The sequence below is a fragment of the Portunus trituberculatus genome, chromosome 42 (assembly GCF_017591435.1).
Source record: "Portunus trituberculatus isolate SZX2019 chromosome 42, ASM1759143v1, whole genome shotgun sequence".
In the NCBI taxonomy this organism is placed as follows: Eukaryota; Metazoa; Arthropoda; class Malacostraca; order Decapoda; family Portunidae; genus Portunus; species Portunus trituberculatus.
In genome coordinates, this window is record NC_059296.1 from 20,965,106 (window position 1) to 20,986,473 (window position 21,368).

The 21,368-nt window shown below is 39.6% G+C and overlaps 1 protein-coding gene across 7 annotated transcripts in view; it reads right to left on the minus strand.

The window, feature by feature from the left end:
* Positions 1–21,368, minus strand: part of LOC123517743 (hexokinase type 2-like) — a 55,286-nt gene that overhangs the window by 12,179 nt on the left and 21,739 nt on the right. For 2 of the 7 annotated variants that reach the window (XM_045278151.1, XM_045278150.1), the window contains exons 1-5: positions 16,704–17,266; positions 1,936–2,098; positions 1,428–1,564; positions 662–877; positions 399–498 (exon numbers count right to left, since the gene is read on the minus strand). In XM_045278151.1, coding sequence (XP_045134086.1) covers positions 399–498; positions 662–877; positions 1,428–1,564; positions 1,936–2,098; positions 16,704–16,892 — 805 coding nt within the window. In that variant the 5' untranslated portion in view covers positions 16,893–17,266. Of the gene's footprint in view, positions 1–398; positions 499–661; positions 878–1,427; positions 1,565–1,935; positions 2,099–12,204; positions 12,339–16,703; positions 17,268–21,368 lie in introns of those variants that run through there. The other 5 variants (XM_045278153.1, XM_045278154.1, XM_045278152.1 and 2 more) reach the window with 4 other exon arrangements.

The window sequence follows — 21,368 nt, forward strand, 5'->3', positions numbered from 1 at the left end:
TAACAAGTATTCCTACATGAAACTTGGTGACAAAAAATCATTGGTACCAGTTGACCACATACTCTGACTAATACAAGTTATAGTACGTACTTTGATGGCTCAGCAATAACTTGGCTTCTCCCAAAAATTTACCATCTTCTAGATACATACAACTAATATTTAGTTCAAAGTTATCTATTTCCTTCAGTTCTTTCCCCTGGTTAATCATGAATGCTCTTTTAAACATTTTCTTTATCCTCAATCTGGTATATTTGATTCCATACCCTAAAGGCACTTGAGGAACAAACTATTAAGGAAAGACAGCAGTAAAACTCAGCATAAAAACTAAGCATAAAAAGTTTGTGCATAGTACATCTATTAAATTAAAGTCATAAACAAGCACAACTCTGAGGACTTACCCACAATGAGACCAATGCGGCAGTTGTGGTTCTTCCACGCACAGGACATTAAAGTGCCAGTGGTGTCATTCAGCACTGCACAAATTTTGATCTTCACATCCTGTTGAGTACAAAAGTCTCTGTATTTAATTGTTAACAAAGATAAAAATTCATATATGCCAACTAAAAGAAACTCCAAACAAGTCCATATATACATATGTACATTTATCTATCTAAATGCATCTACATGAATTCTCTTACATCCCAGCCTCTTGGCCTCTTACCCCTCGTCTAGCGATGGCTTGCTTCAGTAGTTCCACAACGTCCCTGCCTTCAACACCCGCACATTTGAATCCCTTGGTCCAGCAAGCAAGACGTGCCTTGGTCAGGCCTTCCTGCTTGCATGGGAAGCTGAATGTGAAGCCCAGAGGAAGTAGCTCAGTTCCCAAATCTCGTTCCTTGATGAAACTGGCTAGACATTCAGCTATGTGGTCAAAGAGCTGTAAATTGAAAAAAATATTTATATATAGTATAAACAGATATTTCCATCCATCAAACTATTACATACATATTACAAAAATTTTTCTCCAGTGAACCATGTTAAAAAAGAAGAATCTCACTGGTACTGGCTGACCACATAAGTGGATTTTTAATGTAGTATTTACAGCCTAGCTCCTTACTGTTCAACATTTCACCTTTAAAATCCAATTCCCATTAACAGCAACACATTTTCTCAGCTGATACCAGATTGTTGTTATGTTATTGGTTAATGAGAGCCACTGCATCTCTTATGTCTCATTTCACTAAAATGAAAGCAAGGGATTACAACTTATGAGGCAACAATCTAAACTATAAGCTAAAATAAATAAATGACCAAATTCCTGGAACTTGTGGGTAATACCTAATAATATATATTTAACTTTTCCAGTATAGTACAAGTATATGCTGGATAAAAATTTCTGAATATCAAAATAGTCTCAGCATCCACTTTGTAACAATGTATCTTTTAAAATATTTTTCCATCAGCCAGCAAGTGCACTACACACTTACCCCCTCTCCTGGTCCCACCATGATGGGCTGAGGTACAGCATAGATCCTGCTGTCCATGGTACACTTGGCTCCCAGCTCAATCAGGAGGACCCTGAAGTTGGTGCCTCCAAGATCCAGTGCCAGGAACCTCCCATTCTCTGAAATATTACCAGTACTTATGATAAATAGCCTTCACATTCAGCAGTGGTGAATGTGAGAAAATTGACTAAATTGTCATACTAGCCAAATGAAAAAAAAATGTCCAAGTAATACTAAAATTCAGATGGCCTATAAAAATATTAAACTAAAAAATTCCAATAAATAAATAAATGTATATATATATATATATATATATATATATATATATATATATATATATATATATATATATATATATATATATATAGAGAGAGAGAGAGAGAGAGAGAGAGAGAGAGAGAGAGAGAGAGAGAGAGAGAAAAGGAGTATGAGATATATCAATATCATGTACAGTATACTAATGAATGATGATGTGCAAAAGTGTGCTAACCTTTGCCATTTGGAAGTTCTCTCACATAAGTTGGGAAGCATTTTATTGTGGCCTCAGGATTAGAATCCTTTCCAAGGCCCCTGTTGATTTCTTCCTGAAGGCAGCTACATACCTCCTTCATGGCTTCATGATTCAGAACCAGCTCCTGGCATATATCCTTTACCTGGAAGGACAAGATAACATGTCACACAGCCTGATAAGTGACCCCAAACACAATGTCTACATATAATATATATATATATATATATATATATATATATATATATATATATATATATATATATATATATATATATATATATATATATATATATATATATATATATATATATATATATATATATATATATATATATATATATATATATATATATATATATATATATATATATATATATATATATATATATATATATATATATAAAACATTTAACACTATATATATTTTTTTTTTACTCTAGCAGGTTCCTCGCAGGAATGTGGAACCTGTTTTGTTACCATTTCTTCCTATTCCCTTATTCGTTACCATATTTTCATTCCCATTTCCTCCTATTTCCTCTTCATTATCCATTTTTCTATTATCTACTGTTTTAATTCCATTCCCACCATTTATTATCTATTTCTCTCCTTTCCCTTCTTGGCCAATAGTATGGCTTCATATTATGTGACATCAAATCAGCTGCGTGAAAGAGGGGAGCCGGAAAACGAGGGGAGCTGGAGGGACGTCTGTATTAGGAGAGTGCCCTAATGAACAGTGAAATGTGTGATTTATACCGCTATGCCATCACATCTTCACAATTATCTACTAACGTCTACTTTTTTTTTTTTTTTTCCTAATACACGATTTACGTAACATTTCATTATGTTGCAATACATATAATACAGTCGGTCGTGGTCTGAACATCATCACACCCCACAACCTGTTGGTCTCTCCTTTTACTTTTAAACCACTTAAGATCGCAGTCCAAGATATTGATGGTGCCTCAGTACAAACTGGGCAATGTCTTCACGGCCACAGCTGCACAAAGCACGTGACACGGATAGGGTGCGGCAATACTGTAATACCTTTCCCTTCACCGCTACGAGTAACAATACGGCATCACCTAATATGGGTTCACCCCAACATCATTTACTTATTTATTTATTTATTTTCTTCTTATATGACCAAGTTCACTGCCCATCACTTTTCTTTACTCGATATTACGCGTAAAGATCTTATTTCATCATCTCACCAACTCCCCCCCCAAAATCTGACATTCAGGTCATGACACTATCACAGGACCGAAATATATCAGACACTGAAAATACCAATTTTCTTTTCTTGTCAGCAGACAACCAGCGATAGAAAAACACAATATGGCGACCATACTATGTTCAGTCGTTCACCCTACCACAAGCATGTTATAATAGTGATGCTCTGTCGTTCATGAAATACGTTAGGAAAAAAATACAGCAGCCGAGGGAAATGGTTACGTTTTCTTAATTGGGAATGGAAAAGGAAGGTTTTTCTTTTATTTATCATTTACATATGCAAAGATCAAATTAACTGAGTGTCTTCAGCCGAAATGTTGCATCTCTTTCTATCTTTTATCGCTATTTTCATGCTAACTGTTCTACTGATCTTGCTAAGTGCATGCCATGATACCTCCCCTCCTCCGGCACAAGGCTTTCTTCTTCCTCTCATCCCTATTCTGTCCAACTCTCTAATACAAGAGTTAACCAGTACTCTCATTAATCATTCATACCCTTCTCTGGTAAATTCTGAAACACCCTACCTGCTTCTGTATTTCCGTCTTCCTACGACTTGACTTCTTTTAAGAGGGAGGTATCAAGACATTTTACTTGTTCCTTAATTTTGGCTAACTCTTTACTTTTCTTTTAGGGAACCAGCACTCAAGTGGGCCTTTTTTAACATTTTGTTGCCCTTGACTGACTTCTCTCCTGCATAAAAAAAAAAAATCCTTTTGTTAGTGCATACAAATAATAACAGTCATCATCATCATTGATATACGGTCAAACTTTTATTGTTATCAATTTCTATTTATTTATTTTATTTATTTATTTATTTATTCATTATTATTATTATTATTATTATTATTATTTTTTTTTTTTTGGTGATATCGTCTGTATGTAGTATTACATCAAATTCTTGTTTTACATTCGATACAGCGGCAAGGAAGTAGCAAGTATACGTTATGTGCATAGGATTATTCTATTTCATACAGGAATCACACCCTCTCCATTATTAGTAACCTGTGATTCCACCACTTGACAAAGGCCTCCCCGGTGTTAATGTAGGAAAGCTAGGTTACGCAACATGTTCATATTAACTTCGTAAGCCTTTTCGCGTTGGTTTAGACGCTCCTGTGGGGAGAACATATTTGGAGCGGTTCTCCTCCTCCCTTATACAGCAACAGTACCCGTCTGCAGTGCATGGTCTGGCTCCGCTGGTTCTTTGAATGTGCAAGTTTCTTCACTACACGATGAAGAGGCCATTAGCTACTATTTCCTCCAAGGTACTCTCACTACGTTTCATTCTGCTATAGTCTCCCTTGTCACACATGATAGAGGTGTTAGGAGCAAGAGTGTTCCTTAGGTGGGAGTGACTGCCCTGCGGAACCCCGCGAAGGTCATAAATGTAACATGGATTGACCTGTTCACTGGCATTTTTTTCTCCTTATTGTAACGAAATCATCCCACAGTGCTACTCGGAAAAAAAAAAAAATAGCACCTGAATGTCAGGAAAAAGTATATTTCCATAGACCTCGTATATAAAAAAAAAATAATAAAATAAAATAAATAAACAAATAAATAAATGAAAGTACCTACGTAAGTGATTTGTTCCTTCAAAGATAAACTGAATTGTACTTTAGTGTTTTTCGTTTCATTACTTAATAGACTATTTGCGGGTGTTTCGCTCTCGCCCGCTGTCGCCAAAAAGGCTTCTGCTTCCATAGAGCTTAGGCTGTACTGCTACTACTACCACTACTATTAGTACTACAACAATTACTACTACAACTACTGCTACCACTGCTACTACTACTACTACTACTACGACTACGACTACTACTACTACTACTACTTTTAAAACACACACACATACACACACACTTCACAAGCCAGAGGACCGGGGTTCGATTCTCCGGCCGGGTGGAGATATTTGGATGTCTCCTTTCACGTGTAGCTCCTGTTCACCTAGCAGTGAGTAGGTACGGGATGTAAATCGAAGAGTTGTGACCTTGTTGTCCCGGTGTGTGGTGTGTGCCTGTTGGTCTCAGGCCTATCCGAAGATCGGAAATAATGAGCTCTGAGCTCGTTCCGTAGGGTAACGTCTGGCTGTCTCGTCAGAGACTGCAGGAGATCAAACAGTGAAACACACTGCACAAACCATTATGTTATCCGAGTTTCAGTCTTAAAGATATTCTTTTCACTAAATATTAGTTTTTAACTGTCTTGCCTGATTTACATATCCTCTTTAGGTGATCTTTTACTTCAAGGTAACAGATGAACAATGATCAATCCGTTGTTTAATTCTTACTGGTCTCCGAGCAATGTCTATGGATCAGCACAAATCCTCATTATATCAAATAAAATAAATAATAAGACTTGGATACAGTTCTTTTAATTTGGAAACTTGTTTAACCACCAATAATGAAAAACAAGGCAAACGAATACAGCGTCTTTGAACTCTCCATTGTGCTTCCCCTTTTAGAGCGCAAGAAGCGCTACGCATCGCAGCGACTGTGTAATTAAAGGACGGTGGGCTGGAGTCCTAAAGCCAGCCTCGAAGCAGCACCCTGCCCATTATAACCTTTTGGCTTTAACACGTGTTACGTATACTCTCTGTTGTGAGGTTATTTTCTGGCCACCTGTGTTGTGTTTAGCTATCACTACTAGATAATTGACTATTATATACTTTATAAATCTATCCAATAAATAATCAGACCTAAAACACATTTTTCTAGAATTTATTATTATTACTATTATTATCATCATCATCATTACTATTAACAATATTAACTGCTTAGAAATAGATGTCTCTAAGGATAGCAGCTACTGAACAGAGTTATGTTACTCGTAGAGGCACTGAGCGGTAATACAGACTGGTACCTGTCTGACCTGTCTGATCCCTCTTGTGATCCCCCTCTCTCTCTCTCTCTCTCTCTCTCTCTCTCTCTCTCTCTCTCTCTCTCTCATCTTTTCTTCAGCGACTTGGCACCCATGGTTACTATTTATAGCAATATAGTGGTGAAGGGAGTGGCGGGTGATGGCAGCCCCACGAGTGAGCCGTGGCTGATCGACAGAAACGCTTACCCACTACTTACACACCAACTCCTCTCAACACACATACGTAAGCAACAGATTTTTTTTTTTTTTTTTTAAATAAGTTATGGGAATAGTTTCTTCATGCTTCACTTCCATTGAAAAGTATATTAAAAGGCTGCATTTCCCTTATTCGTTCGAGTCAATAATAAAATTTGTCAATAAAAATCACAGAAAACTGCATCAAAAGTAGCGTTGTGTTCATTCGTGATATAATGTAACTCGTTATCTTTTTCTTTCCTGTCTCTTTTCTTCTTCTTCTTCTTCTTCTTATTATTATTATTATTAGTAGTAGTAGTAGTAGTAGTAACAATAGCAGCAGCAGCAGCAGCAGCAAAATTAAAGCTCCTTCCTAGTCGTGGTAATTTGTGTATCAAGCAAAACCGGAACCGTCTTCGTTTGTGTCGACATATGGTTTATACACACACACACACACACACACACACACACACACACACATACGTCTTTGTATATGCATTAACTGTCCTTAGATATAGCATTGTATAGATGCTGAATATTGTTGCTAAAGTTATGGACAGAACAAAAGATGAGAGCTAGGAAAGGACAACTTTGACATTGTAGCTATTTCTTATCAGTGAAGTAATATGTTTTGATCAACCTAATGAGCCTTAGTAAGTCCCACCTCATGACTCAGCGCTCCATGATACTCACTAGTTTACATAATTTCAGTTTCATGTCGTTGAGTGTCAAATAGGCAGGTTGGGAATTGAATCGAAATTGACAGCGCCCATCACTTGACTCGGCATCACCACCACACAGGTGAATTAGAAATAATAATAAATAAATAAACTTTATGCATAGCTTAAATTTCTATCCTATATCTTACATAATTTAAGTGCCTTCATTAAATTTTGTTGTAGCGTTTCCTTTCCGATGATGAGTTACACAACAAGAAAACTATACAAGTAAGAGCCACATATCAGGAATGTTATACTCCCTGAAACGAGGCCAATGTCTATCCATTCCTCAAATTTATTATATTTCATCCTGCTCGAGAAACTTCACGACTTGATGAAGTTAATGAAAGTAATTAACCACAAGACATTCTTGCATAAGATTTCAACACCGCACGCCAATTGTCATGGCTGAAGCAAATCCCTCCCAATTGTACAATTGTGAATGACTCACGAAGACAGAGCAACGTGACGATCCAAACACGTTTATGCTCGAAATAGAACTAGTGAGGGAGTGAACCTCTTGAAGCCCACCTAGCCTTGGTAGCCTCTCTTGTTAGCGGCACCATATAGGCCTCGGCAATGTTTATGAGAAACCTATATAGTAGTCACTGCATGGATAACTTTCATATATGTTGCGAGAAGGTTTCAATCTTAAGTCCGTGAAATCACATAAAGAGCAAAAGGATCTTACTTCAACTTTGACATTGATGTATGCGTTTTTTTTTTTTTTCTTCTTAATTAAACAAACTCCTGCCTGTGGAGAGAATGACGCGGTACTGACGCATACAGCTCATACCAAGGATAGGCATGGCATTTCTGACAACATTATTCTCATATCTCATCATTACGTAACAATGATACAAGGCTGTCATAACACCATACAGTAAGTAAAGGAAAGGTGACCATCTTCCTACACTTTTGATTCACAGTCGCATGCCAACCCTGACCACTTCTGTCCCTGAAAATCTTGTTTGGCGCCTTTGCGTATGATCAACAAGTATGGGTTCGGATTGTGACCTTGGGTTGCTAAAGGTGTAGAATACCGGTGATTCTTTCCTACTGTGTGTGTGTGTGTGTGTGTGTGTGTGTGTGTGTGTTATATAAGCAGTTCACAGGTTTTGTTTGCGTCTAGCACGTGTCCTCTGCATGGGTGACCTTCAGCATCACGTGATGTTCACCAGCCCTACACACGGTACACCATCCACAGTCAGCCTGTCTCACTCGTGGTCAGGTTGAGGTAACAGTTGCCCAGCATTAATTATTTGGAATTCGCACTACGGCGCACCTCCTCAAGGTCAAGCTACGTTCACCTTCGGGCCTCACTGGTTATACGCGAACACATTCCACCATATTTTTGCATCACTGCACTGATAGTTACTTCATTAATTTGTTTAAAAATTTTACGAGAATGAATAGTGCTCCTTTGATGATTACAGGGTTTGTGTTTCTAATGAACGAGTGATATGAAATAACCCACAACTCTAAACGCGTAATTGGATCAATCACGAAATAGACAAACTGTATCCAACATTGTACTAATAATATATGTCATGTTTATGAAACTGTACAGTTTTCAAACCCTTATTACAATTCTGTTCTTTAAAACTTGATGCAACGTTGCTCATAAAATCACACCGGCGAGAGAAGTGTCTAAGTGATCTTGCTGCATTTTGTGACTCAAGTAACTGCCCACGCAACACTCGGGATAAAGGAAAAAAAAAAAAAAAACTTTATAACTAGAAAAGGTACCAGTCTAACGGAGCGTTCAGTCCATGCCAGTGTTGTGTACCAGCGAGCTGTACGTCCTCGTGTCAGTGCGCGGAGAAAGTACTGACTGCTGATACCATTTACATATCTATCATTAATATTTGGAAATAATTCACCCGACTTTCTTGTCTTATCTCATCGTGTGTGTGTGTGTGTGTGTGTGTGTGTGTGTGTGTGTGTGTGTGTGTGTGTGTGTGTGTGTGTGTGTGTGTTCACTTATCTCACCGCTCATTCCAGTCTCCACCATTCCCTGTACTTGCTTTGCCACTTACTCCATTATTCTTCATTTCTTCCGATTCCCGCTATTCTCGTCACCGTTTCCCAATTTACTACAAAAGCGTCTCCTCGCGCACCTGTCTGAGCTGCTTAAGTAGTCCAGGTGAAGACAGATAAGACAATTACCACAATATTGCGTCACTGGGAAGGGAATGACGTGTACATCACATGATAATCGATCCACAGAGAGATAAAGGAACTCTGCAACAAATCACAGGAACACACCCTGATTTGTCCTTGTTTACAAACAGTATCCACCATTATTCATTTTTCTGATCTTACTATGATATTATTCTTTCCTTCATCAAATTATCTTGGGCCGACAATTCCATTACATCAATGTTTGTCGACAGGGTTTAGAAGCCGCGCCCCACTGCCACACACAGCAGTTAGGCTAACGATACCTTGAACATTCCTCCTGAGATAAGACCTCCTTTCCAAATCTCCCTCAAATTCCAACGAAACCTTTGCTCCTAAACCCCTACCAATGACGCTTTTTCGCCTCCATAAAACTGATCAGAAAAGTATTTACCTAGATGACAAAACTATTTTGGAACGATCACCAGTCTCTATTTCATGAGAGCATCTCTACTGACATCATTATTATATTTCATCACCCATTTACAGCTCTCACTCTTAATTGTCTTCTTTTATGCACCCAGACTTGTATAAAGTTTGTATGTATGCAGGTAATTATATATATATATATATATATATATATATATATATATATATATATATATATATATATATATATATATATATATTCAAACAATAGTAGTGAAAAAGACCATCGTTTCTCTCTAAGCCAATAAAAAACGAAGACGTTGAGCATGAAGGGAAAGACGAAGGAAACAAATAGTGAAATGCGTTAGGAAGTGAAGGACAGAGAAAGTTACTACCTGCTCCCAACGCATCGCAGAACCATTACTTCCTGATGATAAGTCTGGAACCACTCCACCCACGGCCAGGAACTCCCGAAGGCCTCCTGTGGTCTCTGGTACCTCACAAGGCAAGAGAGAGAGAGAGAGAGAGAGAGAGAGAGAGAGAGAGAGAGAGAGAGAGAGAGAGAGAGAGAGAGAGAGAGAGAGAGAGAGAGAGAGAAAGAAAGAGAGAGAGTCGTTGAGGTGATGCTGGTACGAACAGATCAATATTACGATGTATGTCATCCAACTCCGATGAGATAGAGGATATCAAGTTGGTGACACTGAAGCACCACAGATTCCTTACCGCCTAAATCCAAACTGCTTTCTTGCATAGTAATTAATGAACACATTAATGATTTTGCAAGCCGTGTGTATTCGTAACACGAACGCGTACGTATCTTGAAAGTTCACACACACACACACACACACACACACAAATAATAATAATAAGGTGAGGCAAATGGACAAGCCTCTTAATGTGTGGCCCCTGTTCACCTAGCAGTAAATAGGTACGGGATGTAACTCGAGGTGTTGTGGCCTCGCTTTCCCGGTGTGTGTTGTGTGTTGATGTGGTCTCAGTCCTACCCGAAGATCGGTCTATGAGCTCTGAGCTTGCTCCGTAATGGGGAAGACTGGCTGGGTGACCAGCAGGCAACCGAGGTGAATTACACACACACACACACACACACACACACACACACACACACACACACACACACGGCCCGGTAGCTCAGTGGTTAGAGCGCTGGCTTCACAAGCCAGATGACCGGGGTTCGATTCCCAGGCCGGGTGGAGATATTTGGGTGTGTCTCCTTTCACGTGTAGCCCCTGTACACCTAGCAGTGAGTAGGTACGGGATGTAAATCGAGGAGTTGTGACCTTGTTGTCCCGGTGTGTGGTGTGTGCCTGGTCTCAGGCCTATCCCAAGATCGGAAATAATGAGCTCTGAGCTCGTTCCGTAGGGTAACGTCTGGCTGTCTCGTCAGAGACTGCAGCAGATCAAACAGTGAATTACACACACACACACACACACACACACCGCGTAGTGCAGTGGTTAGCACGCTTAACTCACAATCGAGAGGGCCGGGTTCGAGTCCCGGGAAGAGGCGAGGCAAATGGGCAAGCCTCTTAATGTGTGGCCCCTGTTCACCTAGCAGTAAATAGGTACGGGATGCAACTCGAGGCGTTTTCCCGGTGTGTGCAGTGTGTGTTGTGGTCTCAGTCCTACCCGAATATCGGTCTATGAGCTCTGAGCTCGCTCCGTAATGGGGAAGACTGGCTGGGTGACCAGCAGACGACCGAGATGAATTACACACACACACACACACACACACACACACACACACATGAAAACACATAGAAAAATTGATGAACTAATAGATATATGAATTAATGACTAAACAAATCATCATTCAATCATAATTGCTGTGAAAATTTATGGCAAGGAAATTATTACTGATTCCCTGTTCTGTCTATTTATCTTTTTTTTCATCGTTCACTATGACAATTAATGACAGAACAATAGGTATGGGAAACGGGGTCTTAGGTGATTTTCTGCAATAAAATGCAATGCAATCACGATGAAAATTGTTTCTGTGCAGAGCGTCTGGATGTGAAGTGCGGGAGGCTTCCACCAGTCGCTGCTGAGTGGTCATGATTTGCAATCTGTATGCACCTGCTTTCAAGGTCCATCCAAGTAATTACAACCTATAAAGTTTTATCCCCCTACGAAGCCTTTTTATGACGCACTAGTCACTTCACGACTTATTTAAGAAATTGTAAGCTTCACTGGTGTACACAGAATATTATTTATTTGGCATGTAAATGAGTGCCTTGTAGAAGACTTCCACAAACATTTACATGCCGCTTTCTGATAAACGAACGTTTGTTTATGCGGCTCTCTTGCCATCCACGCCCATGCCTATGGACAGACACACACATTCGTGATTACCGGATGCTACTGACTTAGCCTTTTTTTTTTTTCCATCATTGTAATATCAAAACAAGACTGCGTCCATAGACACACACACACGTAAATAGAAACTATCTAACCAAAACATTGTAGATTAGTACACTTAAAGAAGAGAAAAAGTGGGTAGTAATACCCATGAATAAGTAGGATCACTGGAGAAACACACTGATGGGAAATGCTTGCACGTAACGCTCACCTATCTGAAGAGTGATAAAGCTGTTGTCTCAGTGACTTGCCACAAGGTCAGAATATCAAACATTGATATGATCGCTATACAAAAGAATGTAATAAGGATGGTTCTACTTACAAGGGGGTTGGGACTGGTGACTGACACACCCAAGTCCAAGGGAAGGAAGTCAAGAAAGATCTAAACGCATTCCAGAGGCTTTTGAAGGAAGTGGAGAGAAGTGGAAAGATGGAATGGGAAAAGTTGAAAAAGTACTTGTAAGGAGAGAGAGAGAGAGAGAGAGAGAGAGAGAGAGAGAGAGAGAGAGAGAGAGAGAGAGAGAGAGAGAGAGAGAGAGAGAGAGAGAGAGAGAGAGAGAGAGAGAGAGAGAGAGAGAGAGAGAGAGAGAGAGAGAGAGAGAGAGAAATTTATATGAAGTTAGATATTAAAACACATAAAATCTTCTACAACAGATACTGAAGTATGAATCTAGAGAAATACAGACACGGAAGTACAGAAATTAGGAACAATGCAGACAGAGAAGAGCAAAACCGGAACAAAAGAGAAACAGAAATTTGGAGAAACAAAGATGCAAAAACTGGAGAAAACACAGATAGAGAAGTACAAAAGTCTGAAACTGTGCAGAGAAGCACAAAAATTGGCAGAAACAGACACAAAAAACACAAAAATCTGAAGAAATACTGATACAGAAACAGAAATTTAGAACACAGACACAGAAACACAGAAATCTGGAGTAACACAGATACAGAAGCACAGAAATCTTGAGAAGCGCAGATAAAGAAGCACAAAAATCTGGTACGCATAAGCAAAAACACAGAAATTTGGCTAAACACACACAGGGCCAATGAAATCTGGAGCAACAGAGCACAGAAATATGGAGAAACACATATACAGAAGCAAATAAATCTGGAGAAACAGATATAGAAGCACAAAAATCTGGAACACAGACAGAAACACAGAAATCAGGAGGAACGAAGACACAGAAGAACAGAAATCTGGCACAACACAGACAGAGAGGCAAAGATCGGTAATAAGGAAGACAGACTGGTAGACCATGAAATGAACAGGCGGGAATTTGAAAGTCACGCTGGATGGAAGTTGATAAGGAGGCGGGAAAATACCAGCATCCGCAGCCTTTCCCCCGTTTTCCAGTATGTTGCAACTAGATAAACTTTAACACACACACACACACACACACACACACACACACACACACACACACACACACACGTAACAAAAGGTTCTCTTTAAGGCCTGAATTGAAAGTTCTACTAATATTATCATTGCGGCACCACTATATACCACTACAAACTGATGGTAACACGCCAAACCTGCCACACTTTGGATCTCTCGTTTAAAAGTCACACCTTCAAAAAACTTGAGCACTATATGAGGCGCCACGTCACTGGTTCACAAGACACCTGTACTGCCCATGTACGATAACAGACCTCCAGTGTTCTGTCCTTGCTTCACTGGCGGCGCACAGTGACATCGCAGGGGAGTCAGTGTTTGGTCAAGTGATATTCTGACAGGAGAGGGAGTGTGCTCTATTTATATTACATGTTATTCTCATTTCGTGGCAAAACTATGAGTATCGCTTTGCTGCTGATATATTGTTAATCCGTGAATTAGTATTGTTATTCTCATTACCATCATACATCGCTTTGCTTATCATCTTAAGTCTTACTTTATCCATCTTTTTTTTTCCTCCAGTGTGTGTGTGTGTGTGTGTGTGTGTGTGTGTGTTTGCGCCTGTGCGTGGGCACACACACACACACACACACACACACACACACACACACACACACACACACACACACAATCATCATCATCATCATTACAATAAGGGTATAGAGAATGACCTTCACCACTAATGTCTTGATATTTTTAGTTCTCTATGCATAGGTATACGGCTTCTGTGGGATGTGTGTGTGTGTGTGTGTGTGTGTGTGTGTGTGTGTGTGTGTGTGTGTGTGTGTGTGTGTGTGTGTGTGTGTGTGTGTGTGTGTGTGTGTGTGTGTGTGTGTGCGTGCTATACGCAAGTGAAAATGTCCTGTTTAAGGAGCATTAATGTACATTTATTACTATCATTGCAATGAATGTTAAATGTGCGTGCGCGCCTGTCGTGATATTTAGTAATGGCTACCATGATTTAAATTTCACATTTTAAATATCATAACTGTTTTTTTTTTTTTTTTATGGTCCAAAGTACCTCCAAAGGGATCAGAAAGAGCAACATTGTACAATTCGCGAACCAATGACCGGAAGGCTTCCAATGGGTGCTGATGGTACAAACTCATTTGAGATACATTTCAGTCTTACATATTCAGAGACACCTGAGAAGGGAGTCCGTTAAGTTCCTGCCTTCAACTTGGGGTTCGTTATGCCAAAAAAATTTGACCACAATAATCTACGAGCACATCTATCATCTTGACTATTGTTACAACTACAGTAACTTTTCACCGTTTCTCATTTCCTCATAGTCAGGGTCTAGTTCGCCTACCTCTCCAGAGTCCCTCCACTTCCTCAAGTGGTCTCGGCGGCCTCTTCAGTGACCTACATGCATCAGGCTCATGTGCTAAGTCCCAAGGTGACCAGGAAGGACATAAGAAAAAGAAAAAACGATAACGGTGCATTATGTGCATCGGTGGGCATTCTTGACACAAGAGTAACATGATGGCTGTAACGGAAGTCACAGGAGTCTGAAAATGACTGGCCTAATGCCACGGTCTTTTGGTGCCTAGGAAGTATATGTACTGAAATGCGCCTAGCCAGTGTGAAAATCGCGCTCCGTGGGTCACCTTCAGCTTGTAACTCACTGACCCTGATATTTGGGCAGAAACTCGACCGGTCCTTGTCTGGTCTTCCAATTCACTTGTCTTCCGTCAGCCTGGGGCCTGAACCAGGACGCCTTCCGATAAACTAACGTAACCTATCAATTTTCTGTCTTGAACCGTTACCGCAGCTGAGAGTGTGTCTGGATATTGTAGGGATCGCTTGACGCAACGCTTGTATCCAGAACACCGCCTTGGTTACCTTGACTTGGCACTGATGCACCAATAAACTGACATGGAGCCAGAGTCCCAATGAATGACAGGGAATAGATATGCCAGCGGGTGTTTACTTAGTCACCACTCCCATGACTCCTGATCCCTGGTGGTTGACTGAGGGAATCGTTCAAGATTGTCCTTCTCTGCCGCTGAGCTCAACTGGACTATCTGTCACACACACACACACGTGTTACTAATGTAAGATAATGTACGACTTCTAAAAGTGATTCATATTATAATCGAGAGCGCAATTGGAATTCCTGTCTCGTTTATTTATTAGTAATCTCAACAGTTATGCTACACGAGAATCACAATAAACTATCCACATTCAATTCTGCCCTTTCACTAGCACATTCAGTGACCGCGGCAGCCATTCTTACGAGTCGGGAGACAGCACAGTGGTAGCAGGGACGAAGGTCTGTATCGAACGTTTGTTTACCTGTATAGTTCAGTGTGTCAAGTAACTTTCAAAACAATTATGTTTTTAAAAACAAATTCAAACATTTATAATTAGGATTTTTTATATTACAAATTCTTATGCAGCTATTCAACATAATGTTTGTAATGTTAATCCTAAATTGTTTGTATGAATGCAATGGGAGAACCGCAGCAAACAATCGATATGGGAATGTACTCACACGATATTAGCTCAAGAGTAATCAATACGATAGTCTCGATCCACACTATTCGAGTCGAGTCATTCCAGTAGTGTGTGTGTGTGTGTGTGTGTGTGTGTGTGTGTGTGTGTGTGTGTGTGTGTGTGTGTGTGTGTGTGTATTATTCACCACGGTCGTCTCCTGGTCAGTGTGTGTATGTGTACGTATGTGTGTGTGTGTGTCTATATACATATATATATATATATATATATATATATATATATATATATATATATATATATATATATATATATATATATATATATATATATATATATATATATATATATATATATATATATATATATATATATATATATATATATATATATATATATATATATATATATATATATATATATATATATATATATATATATATATATATATATATATATATATATATATATATATATATATATATATATATATATATATATATATATATATATATATATATATATATATATATATATATATATATATATATATATATATATATATATATATATATATATATATATATATATATATATATATATATATATATATATATATATATATATGAGCGTTGGCAACGTCGTCTCCTGGAAGACTTAAGTGATGCAATCGTTGCCTCCTCGTAATTCGAGGCCAAGAGATAGTGTCCATGCACACAAACGTTTCACCTCAATTCGTGATCTCACAATAACCGGTTCATCTCGTCTGACGTCACAAGGATATAATTAGCACATTTTTAAAGCTTGAGAGAAACAGTGGAGAGCAGTGTTTCGCGCCAGGCGTGCCTGCGTGGCAGTATTGGTGCTGGGACTTGGCCAAACCTAAGTTGCGACAGGAGTTACCGTGAATGTATAGTGTGTGTGTGTGTGTGTGTGTGTGTGTAATGTAAGCACCGGCGAGGGGATATTCCTACCTTAGTGGCAATGTCTTCTTCTCTCATGTGCGGCATTTCCTGACTGGCACCTGAAGGTCTTTGCAGGTTTCCCTTAAACTTGTCGATAGTGAACGAGTGTATGAATACAACCACTCGCTGTAGGACGTTGACCACCTTCAAGAGCGACAGACCCCTCTCGTCACTGTCCGCAGCTGCGACTATCTCCATGCTAGGACGGCCCGAGGTTTTATCGACTGGCAGGTCTGAGGCAAGTCTCGCTCTGGCACGGGGAGACTGAGGGGGAGGGGCAAGGCAGGCCGGAGGGAGGAACGTCTACTCCACCAGCCGCGCGCACACTGTCGGTCACCTTCCCTGACGTCATACCACACCCCTATGTCCTCAGCTGTTATTTTACATGTGCATCTTTTACATTCGTCTGCATTCTTCGGATTCTCTTTATTTTATTTTTCACGATATTTTCATGAGTTTTCTCAACTAAACTGAGGCTCTAAACATGATTCTAGGAAATTTCACTTTCTCGTGAATGCGTCCTTCGTCGTGATTGGCTGACGTGAGGGAGAGTGGAGGTGTGTGCCTGCCGGTGGCCAATGAGAAGCTCAGGATGAGGGGTGGTGCCGCTTCTCGTGCGGATCAATAGTACAGCGAAGACCTCGTATGATATTTCAACACACGTGGTACAGACTTCTGGGGCATAACCGCGCGAAACTCAAAATTAAGAAACAACAAATACTATACTCCAATGATATTAACCTGAAACAGTCTGGCTATCTGGCTGGCCTGAGCTGCGCCGATTGAGTCATGGCGGTGGCGGAGTGGCGAGAGTTAGATCTCGCGACTGCCGCCTCACACCTCACATTGCGGCGTCTTTTCAAAGATAAGGGACAAGTCACCTCATGGAAATCATAAAAAAAAAAAACGATATTCATTCATTTTTCACTTCGTACGGGAAGATTTTGCGCATGATCCTGTGTGTGTGTGTGTGTGTGTGTGTGTGTGTGTGTGTGTGTGTGTGTGTGTGTGTGTGTGTGTGTGTTCTTAATGACAATGAGGTGCAGAGTCACCTATATGTGTTAATGATGGATGCAGTACATGTTTCAGCCTCGCACTGCTTGACGCAAGGCTCACTTCATGGCCTCCGATTGAATGGCAAAAAGCAGCGCACTGCCTGGCCTGCACGTTGGTGTTCTTGAGTGGAAGCTACTCATCAACAAAAAAATAAGTTTCCTAATACACATCGTTACCCATTTTAACATTTCTATAAGCACAAGGAGACAAATTTTACCTAGTTATAATTATCTGCAATATATTTAAATATAATTTCAATATGCATGAGGTCACATAACAAGACTATCATTACTACTTTTTATTACTTTTCATTACTTTCGCTAATACTATGATCTATTTCCTCTTCCACACCCTACCGTGTTTACCCAGAACGTCGTAAAGTATTTTCGATCACATGGAGCATACACACACACACACACACACACACTGAACTTTCGCTATAGCTGGAAAGCAAGGTCATTGGTTTTCAACTTCGTTCACTACCAAGGGAACAGAAAATGCCTTTGTCCATCCCAAGACTCGAACCCAGACCTCGAGAGAGTGAGCCGGGCACGCTAATCGGGACTCTAATATCGGCTATTATTATGGGCTTTCCTATATTACTGCCCCGACACAGTCGAGCTGGCGTCTGGGAGTGCACGACTGTGACAGATAGTGGAAATCACCACGTCACAGGCGATAAGACAATCCACGTCACAGGGCTTCCAGAACTCACACCTTTTCCTGTGCCCCACCATCGCCCTCACTCCGAGCCACTCACTCCTAATATCACGGTGATAACCAGCCTTCATTAATCACTCCATTAGTTAACTGCGACACAAAAAGAAGGCGATACAATTTAGGAGTAGATATCATGTTCTCCATATTGATAATGAAAATAAAGTAATGATTACTGCAATCATCTTTCATGTTCGGTTTAGAATATATGATCGGGTTGCATTAATCGAAACTAAATGATATAGAATGAGGAAAACGCCACACACACACACACACACACACACACACACACACACACACACACACACACACACACACACACACACACACACACACACACACACACACACACACACACACACACACACACACACACACACACACACACACACACACACACACACACACACACACACACATGCCCTTTTCTGTTGCCGGCTTAACAGCATGACATTTATGCAAGTTAAGCCTGTGGTAAGGGAAGACCGCACGGCAGCTATCAGTCGTTTCCGCCTGTCAGCACACTGGGGAGCTATCGAGGACGGCAGGTGTAGGAGCAGGCGTGGCTGCCTGATTCTAGTAGAGAGGCCATGCTCATGTGGAAGATGGAGATGACATTGCGTACAACACATTACACTCCCTTGTTGACGCTGATGGATTTACCAATCTAGGAGTAAATTTGGTGAATTCGTTTGCCTTTAACGATCACCCTAATCGGGAATCAATGTACTTTCCTTTCTCTTTTATGTATGAATGAAGAATGTCAAGGGACTCCTAATAAATAAATAAATAAATAAATAAAAAATAATACGCGCGCACACACACACACACACACACACACACACACACACACACACACACACACACACACACACACACACACACACACACACACACACACACACACACACAGAAGAGAGAGAGAGAGAGAGAGAGAGAGAGAGAGAGAGAGAGAGAGAGAGAGAGAGAGAGAGAGAGAGAGAGAGAGAGAGAGAGAGAGAGAGAGAGAGAGAGAGAATAAAAAAAAAACATCGATGTATGTAAATTTTCGCAAAATCACTGTTTGTGCAATAACTTTAATACATATTGCCGTTGCTTAAAGACAATGAACGTGTTTCTGCATGGTGTGTGATGTTCATGTCATGAGTCTCTCTTACTTCTTTATCTTTTATTATGTTCTAGGACCACACTGCTATTGTTTGTGTTGATAATGGTCATCGAAACCGCCATCAACAACATTGGAATTCAATGTCTAGTAGTTTAGCAACAGTATCACGAAGAACTGATTGGACTTGAAATTAATTGTCCCATTAATCTTACTTATGTATGTGTTGTTGCTACTTGTTGTTGTTGTTGTTGTTGTTCATAAGTGTTTCTTTATTCATACTAGTGCAGGGGCTTCCAAGCTTTTTCCTAGCACGACCTCATTCACTACTTTCAACTGTTCAGTGTAACCAAAAGAGTTTTCTTTTTTTTTTGTGTGTGTGTGTATTATATATATATATATATATATATATATATATATATATATATATATATATATATATATATATATATATATATATATATATATATATATATATATACAGTAAATATATGCAAAGTGTGTATGCTTGCTTACTTCAACATTTCCAATACAATTGTGAATTTTTGGTTATATGATGGTGTTTATGTAAAGAAGAAATTAACACATAATTTATATTTTACTTACAAAATGAAATGATAATCAAAATGAAATTCTCATAATCGGCAACTACAAACTGGTGAAAATATTTGAACACTTTTATGTAAATTTAATTTCATCAATTGTCAAAAACTATTAAGTGAGGATTCTTTTGCATATATAGTTACGTACCTAAGTTTTTCGGGTGCAGACGATAATGAGGATGAGAAATTTTTTGGAATAAATTAGTCAATCGAAACTTAAGAGTACGCGGACTTCACGATCGACTATGTATGTAACAGCGGGAAGGGTAGTAAGGGAGTGAGGGAGAGGGAGAAAGTCAAAGGTGAGTCGTGGCTCGTGTAAGGGTGTTTGAAGCAATTATTATCTATTATTTGACTTGTTATTTTTTCCTAAAGAAAGTACTATACAACACTGAAATTGATATAGTCTCGTAATCCCTGCTTGGATATTTCGTACCCTTGGAGGTACCTCAGCAACCCTGCCAATCCCATGACTTCTTTATTACCACACATAATGAGCATTCCTGCTGACTTTACTTGCCACATGTGAGGGTTTTGGGTTTTGTCCTCTCTCTCTCTCTCTCTCTCTCTCTCTCTCTCTCTCTCTCGGAAGTCAGTCAGTCTTTTTATCACGTTCTCTACTATCTGCCCTGCGCCTTTTCCATCGCACTGATGTCTCAACCGTCCCGCACCTCTGCCTCTCCTCTGCCCTGCGTCAAGGATCTTTCTCACTTGAGCCTTATCAGCTTCATTAACTTTATCTTTAATCTGCACCTTTTTTTGCTTTTCTATATTCCTAACTGTAGTCTTACAAGGGCAGCATGTAAGTTAACACTAACGTACCTAACGAAACAGGAACCACCATTACCATCATCACAGGCACAAGAACAACAACAACGGAAACAAACGAAAACAACAACAATAACAACAGCAACAACAACAACAAATGAAAACAATCAATCAATAAAAAAAAAACAATATTATTACTACTATTCCTAATGTTGCTGCTGCTGCTGCTGATGATGATGATGATGATGATGATGATGATGCTGATGATGATGGTGCCACGTTTGTTACATCAAGACAAATTCCAATTATGCACATATGATAAATTCTTCAAATCTTAAGTCATACTCATTCTCAAAACTTTTCCGTCCCACCCTGGCCACCTCTCCCCGTCTCATTTCTTTCCTAGAGTGATTTTCATTACTCAAA